This window comes from Parus major, chromosome 5 (genome assembly GCF_001522545.3).
Source record: "Parus major isolate Abel chromosome 5, Parus_major1.1, whole genome shotgun sequence".
NCBI lineage: Eukaryota > Metazoa > Chordata > Aves > Passeriformes > Paridae > Parus > Parus major.
The window spans coordinates 27,723,782-27,736,397 of NC_031774.1; the positions used below are offsets into that span (position 1 = coordinate 27,723,782).

General features: G+C 43.1%; 1 protein-coding gene across 1 annotated transcript; it reads left to right on the forward strand.

Moving 5' to 3' along the window:
* Positions 1-436: 436 nt before the first annotated feature.
* LOC107205621 (synaptojanin-2-binding protein) lies at positions 437-9,357 on the forward strand. Its single transcript, XM_015630216.3, has 4 exons — positions 437-746; positions 4,620-4,756; positions 6,274-6,369; positions 7,854-9,357. The coding sequence occupies exons 1-4, from the start codon at positions 680-682 to the stop codon at positions 7,992-7,994; spliced, it is 441 nt and encodes a 146-aa protein (XP_015485702.1). The 5' UTR covers positions 437-679; the 3' UTR covers positions 7,995-9,357.
* Positions 9,358-12,616: the final 3,259 nt, after the last annotated feature.

The window sequence follows — 12,616 nt, forward strand, 5'->3', positions numbered from 1 at the left end:
TGAGGTATGGAGTCCCATGTTCAAGTGGCTCTTCTGTTACATGGCAAGTTGAACTACTTTGCCCTTTATTGCTAAGTAATTGTAGAGTTCTGAGGAAATTGCTCAGATCCTCAAACCAAACACCTTCTTCAGGACCTAGTTAAGCATTTCTTGGCCCAGCAAGCAGCACGGTGGTTCTATGCAGTTTGTGTTTCTGAACCCAGAACCCTCTATTGCACCGCAGGATAACTCGGCGTTGGCATGGATGCTGTTTCTGCTACCTGCCTGTATTGGGTTTTTGCTCCTGCCTAGCACGGTTTAATCTGTTTTTCAGTTTGCTCTGAGGACAGTTAAAAGCGCTGGGAACAGGTCATACAATACATCTCCCTTCTCTCCCACACCTACCCCAGACAACTATGGCCTACCAGCTCCAGCCTGGGCAGCAAGGCAGGGCCAGGTACGGATGCCGCGCAGGGCTGCCTGGGGGAGGTGCAGGGGCCAGGAGGACGCTGTGCCGGCTTCCCCTGGGCCCGCTGTTCTTCCGCCTCTGCGGTGAGCGCCGGCGGCGGCTCCGGGCGCCGGTGGGAGCAGTCCCGTCCCGCGGGGACTACAACTCCCAGCGCTCCGCGGCGCGGCCCGGCGGCGGCCGAGGAGGCGAGAGCGGCTGCCCCGGGAGCCGAGTTCTCCTTCAGGCCGCAGCATGAACGGCAGCGTGGCGGGCAGCGGCTTCGTCGAGGAGATCATCAGCCTCACCCGCAGACCCTCAGGTAAGGCGGGGTCGGGCTCTCCACCCCGGGTCCGCGGCGGCTCCCGGGCAGGGGCAGCCGCGCCGAGGCCTGCGCAGCCCCGGGGAGGCCGCAGCGGAAGCGCGGGGTGGCAGCGGCCGTGGCGGGCAGCGGGGCGGCGGAGGGAGGGTCCCGCCAGCGAGGATAGAAAAGCGACGGCCAGAGGTGTCGGGCCCAGGGGCCTCCCCCTGGACACAGCCGTGGCGGATACGCTGCTGCGGGAAAAGCTCGTGGCCTGCGTGAGGGAAAGCTGGCTCGGTCAGGGTCCGTCCTGTGCGGGAGCTCCGGTAGAGGATGGTGTCCCCGCGGATAGCTCGCCTCTGATTTTCCCTGGAAGTTGTCATCTCCGGTGGAGCTGTCGCTTCCAAGTGAGGCGGCAGCCCCTGAGCGGCCAGCCGCGTTGGATACCCTGAGTAAGGGACCATTTGAAAATAATGTGCCCAGGTTCTGTCCCCTGTACTGTCAGCTTGGCGTTCACTCTGCAGCGTACCTTGAGAGGCTTTGGGGTGGTGAGAGCGAGGACCGTAGGCTGGAAGGAAGAGGGAATAGGGCACTTCTTGGAGCATTTTTAGGCTTTGCTTATCATGTTTCAGCCGCAGGTGTGCTCATGGAAACCTTGCATTTTTACAGGATTTATGGTGCCATTAAATCACACATTTTGAAGTGAGGCAAGTTGGCACAAAATTTACGCCTCTGGAGCAAAATCCTGGCTATAGAGAATGGCAGGCTCTAGGAGAGCTTTGGGAGCTAGAGTTGTACTTTGGTGTATGAGGCTTTCTCTTTAATCAGAAGGAGCAGGAACGAAAATGTGGCAGCCCTTCGGTTCCGCACGACTGCTGGGTGCTGCAGCCTTTGCTCCAGGGGCTCCCCAGAAATCCCAGCACCCACCGTGTTTCCTTTCTCTGGGGTGGAGGTAGGTCCCGTGCAGGGCTGGTGTTGGTCCTGGCCCTCATGTTGGTGGTCAGAACCCAGAGGGTGTCAGCCCAGGCAGCAGCCCTTTGCCTCCCCTGCTTGCCAGATCATGCCAGATTGGCCTCTGGTCTGAAAGCTGTGTAGCCCTACCTGCATAGCCATGAGCTTAAGCTAATGAAGCTGTGCTTCTCAGGGAACACTCTGCCAAATGAGGCTGGTTCTTATGGGAAGGCTGTTTCCATACATCTGGGGAGCTAAAATTTAAGAAAGATGTAAAGGAATGTTAAAGGGCAGAGTTGAGAATGGTTTTGAATGTGACCACTGTGATTTCAGTTTCGATTACCATGAGGAGCATATGTCCAGCCATTGAGATGGGCTGTGCATCTTTAGATCTAGGGTTTTTACTATGTTACTTTATTTGAAGGTCCTACAGCCCCTTATGGCCTCGATGCACTTACCATGTGAATTATTACTCATTTCTATGGAAGGAACAAAACACTGTTATCTGTGATGTACTGTAATCTCTTGGAGTTTTGACTGCAACTTTAAAAATAAAAATAAGTCTGATGGTAAACATCTCTGGCAAAAGTTTGCATTGGTTGTGAATGTATTCCCAGTGGCAGGACAGTGTATATTTATCTCTTTTCAAATTCTGTTGTGTTCAGTCTCTCATTTCCTAATCCTGCCAGTCCAGTTTGTTTTTTTTTAAAGGCATTTTTGAGGGACTTTTTAGTTCAGAAAGGGTAAGTGAGGGAGGTCTGCAGCCTGAGGGAGGGTCAGAAGTTTAGCCTAGAGCCTGCTTTTTAAAGCTCTGGTGTTCTGCTTCTGGTCCTCGTAGACAAGAGATTTAGTGCTATGTGCTGTCTCCCCTTGCTCCTTTTCTTCCAGCTGTGCTGTGTCTCTTTCTGTGGCTGCATGAACTGGAAGGGAGATAATAGCAAAGAGCTTGAGGTTTGATAGGGAAGATATTTTTAGGCAGAGTAGAAATCTGAGTGCTGGAAAGGAAAGACACAGTGAAAAAGCCCTCTGAATACTTGGTCTAGCACAAGCTGCAGCCTCTTTGTCACGAAGATCTGCCTTTGCTGATGAAAGCTGTGACTCTTGATTATTCTTCCAGTCGTGGGTAAAATGTTGCAAAGTACATATATTTTTTCATATCTATCTATCTATCTATCTATCTATCTATCTATCTATCTATCTATCTATCTATCTATCTATCTATCTATTTTAGGGGTTTTATATATGAGAGAGAATCAGTGTGTTCTGAGATCCTGTCTCTTTCTTTCTGGCTTTTTAATAAGTGTTGATTAAACCTTACACTTTCTGTAGTATTGATTTCCCCCTTTCCTAAGTTATAAACTTTATGGCAAATAATTTTTAGCAATGTGGACTTTTAATTACTTTTCATTTTCTGTTGAAGGGTGTATTACTGTACACAACTGTCCCTTTTTGGAATAGATATTATTCTAGTTGATAAGTTGGTATTTCTTCAATTTTCTCTCACTTTCATTTTTTTCCTCACTTGTCTGAAGCTGCCAGGAAGGGAAGGAAAAAAAAGATGTGGCAAAATTGCTGCTAATATTTCTTTACTTCCCAGCTGTAGATGCACACTTAAAATACCATGACTCATTTTGTAAATGCTTTGATCTCCTGTGACTAATTTAAAATGCTGCTTCCCAGCAGGAATAAGGTGGTTTTACTTTCATTTGAAACTCTCCTTCCCAAGGTTTCCAGTCCCAAATTTAAGAGAAAATAAGAAAGAAAACGAAAACAAATTAATCAGTCTGGCTGAACGTGGGCAAAACTTGCCCTCAGCTGTTCTTGACAATAACTTTTGGATGACTGGTTGGTGTCATAAAAAAAAGTTGTTTTCTTTTTTTACATTTACTTTGATTGTGTATTTGATTTCATTTTTCTTTTTCCTTGGCTCTTCTTTCTTTTTCATTGTAGGCCTCTTAGGGAATCTTTCCTGTCCCTTGTCACGCATTTTTATTTGGAGAGAAACTTAGCTGCATGTACAGTGGGGAATGTGCTCTTGTAATCTCTGGGTTTCTGGAGTTTAGATTCAATTTATTCTTCTGGGTTTCAATGAAACAAGAAGTGTTAACTTTAATCCAGAAGCTGGATCCAGCTAGATATCTGTAACTGAGGCTTCCTTTAAAGAATAATACAAAATGGCAAAAATGTGAAGTTGACATCAACTCTAATAAATATATGTGTATTTCTTTCTGTTTTGCACTAAATCTGCAAACTTTTTCTTTATTTCCTCTCATGTTTGAATTAATGAAACAGAACAAAGTGATTGTGTACAATTTGAAGTAGCTTTGTGTAGCCTAATCATATTGTTGGAGGCAAAGCACACTACACATCCAGCTCCTGAGAAGTGGAAGGGGAGCCCTCTGAGCTCTAGGTGCCCTCAAGCTGGTAGCACAGTTCTCCTTGCCTGTTTCCTCATCTGTAGACAGGGTCTAATGCTCCTTGCCTTTCCTTACCCTGTTTCCCAGCTCACAAAACACTTGTCAGAGGTGATTTCTTGTAGCTCAAAGGTAGTGATTTACTATAACCTCATGTGAAATGCAGAATACTTTCACTTTCTTTCATATTGTGCTGAAGAAGTATATTCCTGCTGAGGGCTGAATCAGCCTCTCAGAAATGACAGCATGCCCCTCAGTATTCCCCAGCACCCACTGGAACAGCTCACAGATGTTTTGTGTAATGAAATGTCTGGGGTCCTCAGGCATTTTTAGTGTCTCTCCTCTGCTTTCAAGACCAGTTTGATGAGAATAACTTTTCTAGACAATGGAAAAGTTGTTGGAAAGGGTGATGAGTATTTATGTGCTGTGACTTTTTGTATGGTGGAGACAGCAAGACAACGTGGGAGGTTGCAGTCCCCAGCAAGCAAGACAGCTTTTTCTCATCAGCTTTCTCTTTGGCTTACCTTAGGGTTGGGCTTCAACATTGTTGGTGGGACTGATCAGCAGTACATTGCCAATGACAACAGCATCTATGTCAGCTGGATCAAAAAGGATGGGGCAGCTTACCTTGACGGTCGGTTACAAGAAGGAGATAAAATTTTAGCGGTAAGCCCTTTCTTCTGTTGTCCCCTGTGTTCTTGATCAGTGATGTGAAGTGAGAGGCAGGTTTTCCATCACAGGGCATAGAGAAGAAGGATGTGGTGACTGAATTAGATGATCCCAAGCAAACTCCATAGAGGAGTTGTCTTGAGGTTCTGGGGAGAGCTCTGAGCACTAGGGAGGTGAGTGGCTCTACACATGGGCTTATCTCTTCTGCCTTCTTGGTTTGCCACAGCTCTGTGGTGCTGTGCTTTTGTTTCCTCTGTGACTTGCCTTCTTAAGGTTTTAGAATCCATCAGACCTTCCCTTGCTCACAATGGATTATCATTTATGCACGTGTTAATAAAGGTTTTCCCCCTCTTCAGTTTCCATTTTTGACTGGTAATCGATGATTTCTGATCCTTTTGCACAAGGGGATTTTTAAACTATAAAACTTCTGGGCTATAATATTCTTCTCTTCATTTCAGCTCCTCAAGAATAACATAGGCTGCTTCTCCTTTTAGAAAATCGTTTTCAAGTGTCTGATGTTCACACCCACTGGTTCTTCAGATAGCTGGCAATCATGCAACAAACAAGCTTTACAAAGTGATGGGTGAAGAAGCAGCCTCTCCTAGTATGATACACAACCTTTTTGTACTCCCTAATTTTATTTTATACTTGCTTATTATGTTCCACATGTGATCTTTTTTTAATCTCTATAGACTACCTTGCACTAATTGGAGCCTATTATTGATCCAGAAAGAGATATTAAGTTAAACAGAGAATATTCTCTTCTTCCTTGCACTTGTTTGTTTCCCCAAACACATGTACTTGTGTTTGGGATGTCTAAATATAGAGAAGGGAGGCACTGGACGTGATCTTAGGGGATACAATTAGGGGTAACGAGGGTGAAAAATGAAAAATTAGGATGAATTCACTCAGAAAATGAAATCAAGTAGGTTATAAAACCCTGTGCCATGATATATTATTTTAAATTAAGAAAAATTCTAACACTTGCAAGTGGATGCCAATAAGTATGTAAGTAAATTTTTTTTGGTTGGTTTTGCTACATCTGTGTGCTTATAGAAGTGTGTTTACAACACTCTCCCAAGTAGAGACGTTTCAAAGGTACACCAGTAGAGGAAACAAGGGAAGAGACTCAAAATAATAATTTTGCTGCAGCTGCTCTTTTATGTTCATTAGCTGTCAGAATCACACCTTTGATTTGTTTCCAGTAAAGCAACAGCATTAGAAGCTGCTATTGACACAACTGTGGTCTTTTATTCTTATTTTGCTTCTAGGTAGTTTTTTTCAGTACCTCTATGTTTTTGCTTGGAGTTTGTCATGTTCTTTCTCTACATATAAAAATAGATCATAATATTAATTAATTAATTAGGATATTTATGATTATAGTATCATGCCCCAAATGCAGAATTCTGTGAAACATGAAGATTTTTATGTCTTATCCTTCCTATGTTAGCCTGCATCATTAAAAATTTGTTTTTTACCTTCAGCATCTGGTTCTCCTTTTCTTTTTTTGCTAGATCAATGGCAAAGACTTGAAGGATTTGCGGCACAAGGATGCTGTGGAACTGTTCAGGAATGCAGGCTATTACGTGTCTCTGAAAATTCAGCGCAGGGTATGTTTTGCCTGTTTCTTAGGATTATTTCTGACTCTGTTTAGACTGCTTTCTATGACTGGTGGCTATTTCATGATGAAGAAGAGTACTGTGTCCAGGTGCTCAGTGTGATATGTGCATGTAGAAATTCTGTTTTATCTATGACCTTCTCTCGTTGCCTCAGCTGTAATTGTCTATATATTACTTTGTATTAGTGAGAAGGTGGGTTTGGAGATGTCCCCAGGTCTTTGTTTTGCTGGAGTGTGTTGTGTTTGCTCATTGATCTCCTTTCTCAGAGGTGAAGGTTTGTGTGTGAAGACAGAATCTCAAGTTGCCTAGTTTTAATTCAGTGGCCAACATCTTACTGGAGACAGAACTCCTTCTTTTTTTAAAACTTCTGTTTTAGAGGCCGTCACTCGTTAGTGTTGAAATGTGTGTGCAGACCAGCAGTACAAGACAGATGTTGAGGTGCTGGAGCGAGTCCAGAGAAGTGGAATAAAACAGGTGAAGGGTCTGCAGCACAAGTCTGAGGAGGAGCAGCTGAAGGAGCTGGGGGTGTTTAGCCTGGAGGAAAGGAAGCTCAAGGGAGACCTTATCACTCTCTACAACCACCTGGAAGGAGGCTGTAGCCAGGTGGGCGCTGGCCTCTTCTCCCAGGCAACAAGTGACAGCACAAATGGAGACTTCCTCAAGTTGCATAATGTTCAAAATTATTGAAGCAGAAGTTTAGATTGGGTGTTAGGAATTTCTTCACTGAAAAGGTTGTCAAGCAGTGGAACGGGCTGCTGAGGGAAGTGCTTGAGTCACTGTCCCTGAAGACATTTAAAAAATGTGCAGATGTGGCGCTTAGTTTAATGGTAAGCTTGGCAGTGCTGGGTTAGCAGTAGGACTTGGTAATCTAAGAGTTCTTTCCATCATAAATGATTTTATAATAATAGGAAATATGGACTACTATAGTTTAAATATACTGGCACCATTTTAGATGTTAAAAGAGATGAACCCTTAATCTCCAGCTAGCATGGAAGTTGACAAAAGAAATACTGATCTATCCAAAGCATGTTGGTGGGGAGAGGTGGCTTGAGATTCCTTTTCTACTCCCTTGACTAAAGAGTAAGTCTTCTGGACCAGTGTATAAGGCAGATAAGAAAACCAGAGAGAAGTATTGATGTCTTTTTCCTGGTAAAGAGAGCAGGAAATGGTGTGGTGGCAAGTGCATCAAGGGGTTACTGGGTACGTGTGTCATTTCTTCTGCTGTATGAGGTGTGTCCTGTTCCACTTGAGTCCTGGTTTAGAAAGTGGCAGAGAAACATGAGGGTGCCTGGTAGTGACTGAGTACCCTGCACTGAAGTCCAGTCCATTCTAAGCTGTTTTAACCCTCCCGTGTGTGGGGTCTGCAGGTACCTGGGGAAACTATTTTCAACATTCCTACAGAACCACCTGGTCCAGACATAGAGCTGGGGGCTCTCTTGTTATGGGTTTTACATAAACAATTTTTTTTCTTGTAGTTGCAGCCACAGAATGGCCCTGTGGGTCATCGAGGAGATGGAGAACCAGGTGGGCTTCCTCTGGCAGCCATTCTTGTGCCAGGCCTGGCGCTTGCTGCGACAGCAGTCTGGATCTTGCTGAGGTATCGACAGCGGATGTGAAGAGTTCGTGTCTGGGATATCACTGCGTACTTTACACAGCTATGATGTAATTTAAAGATAGAGAATCAACGATCTTGTCACAGACTGATGCCAAAAAGGATCATTGCCTATCATCAAAGTTGCTGCTGATGTTCGTATATATTGATTTTTTTGCAGGGTGGATAGAAGCAGAGAGGAAAAGGGGAAGGGAGAGGACTGTGTTTATGTAAAGAGTGGGATAGCTGTAGTTTTTGACAAATCTGAGGAGGTTTTGCCATCCTCCTCTGTTTTGCACCATGAACTTTCAAACACACTCACCTATTCCACATTTTAAGATCTAACTTTTGGTTAAAGGGAGTGGGAGTTGGGGTGGTTTTAAATCAGAAACACTTTCTAGAGGCTTTGCCTTGTTTCCACAGAATTTCCTCTGGAATCTAATGAATTCTGTCTGAACCATGAATAAAGAGAAGCAATGCAAAGGGTATATTATTTTTTCCCATTGAAGTTTTGTTGGTTGTTGCTAAATAAATGCCTTAAATGTGTAAAATCTGATCTGTGATTTTGCAGGTAAAATCTTCAGTATAGCTGCTGATTTAACAGCAATATGCAGTATTGGTGAGGTATTTTACCATTTGTGGAAAGATAGAAGACATCCTGCTGCTAGAACAAGATTTTGATTGTCAAAATGATTGCTCATTTTTGGGTCAGGGTTGAAAGAGAAAGCTTTCCATAAAATGCTAGCATACTGGGGAGAGACAAGCAGACAACTGAATCACAAGGATAAGTGGTAGCAAGAGATTTGGGAATGCTGAAGCTGCAGACGAGTCCTTAAATTAGTAGTGAAGCAATAGTTCTCCATTCATCAGTCATTCAACCCACATCAAGTGGGTTGAAGTCTGCATCTCTCAGGTTAGAGGTCTGTTTTGGGGGTTATTTTCTGCACAGGGAATACTTCAGATAGTTTTCTGTAGCAGCTAACTTGCTCTCTGCAGTCAGGAGAATCTTAGGATGATTGAAAGGGAGAAGCTGAGAGCAGGCTGGGATTGTCCTGGCTTTTGCTTGTTTGTGAAGAGTTATATGTTGTTCAGGAGATAGGCTTTACCCTGGCTTAAAGCTAACAGCCTAGCAGGTAAAACCAGAGGGAATAGACCCTCCTCTGGAAAGTATATGGCTGAATTTACCTGCAGGGTCTCATCTCCTCACTGTGATTTGAATAGTTTTAAATGTCCCAGCTGATAGGAGCTCTGTGGGGTAAGACCTGTTTCTCTTGTCTCCAAGAAATCAATGTGTTTTGTTGTTTTTGAAAAGCAAAATGTATGGTCTGGTCTGTATGATGCCAAAGAAGAGATCACTTATGCAATATATGTTTTCAAAGAAAAACTGATGTCTTGGTGCTTTACTTATCCCTATTTTCTATTATTCTCGTAGGATGTATTTGATGTATTTGAAATTATGTTTGATCAGGGCTGAGTTCATGCTGTCTGCTGGAGATAGAGGTGGTTATGCTGTTGAACATGGCATTCCTAAATCACCTTGGAGTTTCAGAGCACTTGGGTCACATGAAATCTCTCTTTGGCCTATAGACTGCTCTAGTGTAAGGAGAAGTTGAAACAGGAGGAATTTTGCTCTGTGTTCTGTGGGGACTTTGGGAACATTATTGATGTTGACTGGCCTGGGCTAAGGCATGCAGTGACTTGCCTTGGCCTGCAAACCAGTTGTGCCTGATAGCAGAAGGGCTGCTGTGTAGATAGATCTTCGCAGATACGGCATGAACCAGCTTGTTTGTCACCTGCTCTGAAGATTTGGCTGTGGAGTCCATGTGCAACACATACGTGTAATAAGATGGATGATTAGAAATTGCTGCTCTTGTATCACAACCTTCAGAGTAAAGATGCAGACATCAAGAAAATGGCCTAACTTGTTAGACTTTGCCTGAGCTGAGTTTCTGTGATGAGAAGGAGTATGTGGAACAGGCTAGGAGGATGAGAATCTGTGGAAGGTAATGATTAGTTTTAGTCATTGCCTGTTGAAGTAAGAAAGTAAAACATTTGGGATTTTTTGTTTGTTTAACCTTTCAGTTTTGGGACTTGGATACTGTTCAGACATGGTTGCCATTTATATTGCCGGCAGTTTATTAGGGAGGGGGAGGGTTATATCCAGTGCTCAGATAATTGGCATGGCTTATTAAAAAGGAAAAGACCCTTCTGGTGCATAGTGTTCTCAATTATTGAACTGCCACTGTAGCTTTTTCAGAAATCTGGGTAGTAGTTTCTACTCAGGATTCAAACCATTCACTCAAAAAGTGAGCTACACCTTTGTGTACCTGCCTGGTACACAATCCCATTTCTAATCCCTAGCCACCTTTTGTCCCATTTATAGACAAAACCCAAGTGGAAAATACCTCAGCCCCAACTCTCCTGTGAACTGTGGCTCATACTACTTTCAGCAACTGGACTGTGTTACCTAACCTTTCCATGTTTTCCAAAGTATTTTCCACCGTGTATTTTCTGAAGCCTTGAGTTTCATCTTTGCACTAGATGCTGTATATACGTTTTCTGTCGTTGTAGAAGAAGCACATTTTAAAAAATCTAATGAGGACAGCTTGTAAATACAAGTGATCAGAGAGAGTTTTACCTTTTGTTACAACTTAAATCTCTAGGTTTTTTAAAAAAATGTTGAAATCCTGAAGACAAACAAAAAGCATCCTAGTAGTTTATGTTTGTTTTGTTTAAGAACTCATTTACCATTAATACTGAGGGCAACTGAAACTCTTAAATACTCATGTTTCTCTCCTATTCTCATTCCCTCAAATGTATTGTGAACATGCTGAAAATGGATTTTCAGGTTCATAATTTAAAGACTAGTTTGACTAAGTAAGTCTAGTTTGACTTTCTGTATATTCTAGGTTTTTGTGCCTCAGTCTTCAGAATTTTATGTGCTAGTATTTTACTAGGGCATAACAGTGAGAAAGAGCAGCCAAACTTGATCTGAAGATTGGTAGATGCACTAACTTCTGGCACTTTTTAATTAACACAAACTAGAAAGGAGTGTGTGGGAGGGAGAGGTTTCTTTCTTTCAGTTTGCCTTTAGGTTCCAACAACTGGTTTGTTAGGTTATTCAGTGCTGGATTAAAGAGGTCTTTAATAACTGATAGTCCCTCCCTTTGAAGGGATTTATGTGTTGTAATTGCCTTACCTCTCCCATTATTTTTAAGAAATGAAGCAAACTGAGCCCTTTCAGATTCTCTGTGTAGGGTACTTTATCTCTTTTAGTACTTTTTGTGGTTCTGTGTACCCTTTACAGTTTCTGTATTGCTTTGGAAAATCCAGACACTCCAACCACATGGGAGTCCCACTGTTGACCATGCCAATGCTCCATACTAGGAGTTCTTAATACCATCTTTGTCTGCAAACTTTAATTATTTTTTTAAGATACAGGTAAGAACACATTTAAGTCAGCTCTCAAGAGCTTGCTTTTTATTAACTAGCTTTTACAAGTCTCTTAGGAGTAGCATACACCTTTGCCCTTCTTCATGTGCTGCCTGAAGTGCCCCAAGGAATCTGTAAAAAAAACACCCATGAGGGGTAACTTCTCCTAGTTAATAGGTCAAAAGAGTGATTCCATTTGGTCATAGTGTGACACTAGAAACAAGTGTTAAGTGCTTGTATATTCCAGCTTCTGAATCCTTGTCCATACCCAACATGGCCTGCCTGGTGTGGGGAAAGGTGTCTGACTTGGTATTTTGCTGAATGACTGCACCCCCTGTTTGCATTGGCTGTGCACTGACCAGCCAAGATTACTGTCTCTCTGCCTTGCCTGCTGTGTTATTTACCAGCCCACTCTCATTAGCACTACTGGTTTTGTCTTCTGCTAGATCATCAGCAAAAACAGTGAATGGAGTTTGGTACAGGGGCAACTTCCCCCCATGGTTATGAGTATTCAGTAGCTGTGTGCAAATGCACCTCCTGATTTTTGGATTCTTTGTCTGTTTAATTTGGATTCTTTGTTTGTCTGATGCATTTTTATAGTGTATGGCATTGATTATTAAAAAATACATGTATTATTTTTTTCAGCATGTTGCATAGTACTAAGATGATGTCTGAGTGGTAAGTAAGTTTCATCTGTTCTCTTGCTGGCAGAAGCTGATACAAGGGTAAGAATTAGGTCAGGTGAGCTTTATGAGCCAGTCTTTTTCCCTATCCTCTTTCCTACTTTGTTGATGTGGGCTTTACTTATGGAAGTTATTTTTCTCTACTTATGTTGAAGGAAAGAACAGATAACTTATTAATGGGACAGTGTCCCCCAGGCTGGGGGCCCAAAGGTAGGCTTAAACAAAGAATTCTGAAGGAGGGCCTTGACTCAGGGTTTGTCTCATGACACTTGAGGCAGACTCATGCTACATCCATGCTGCCATGCGTGGTACATGGCATCTCTTCAGCTCTGCAGAGGTGCAACTGAGGGAGACTTCAGGCCTTTCAAATCTTCCTTCAAGACAGGGCCACATGCTATGAGAACATGCACAATCAAGAGCAGTGCTGAGCAGACTCAAAACAGCTTTCCATGTCATATTTGACAGCTTTTGTCCTTGCTTCTGCAGCTGTAACTGATCATGGGCAAACTTCACTGCAGAGTGACTGGATATT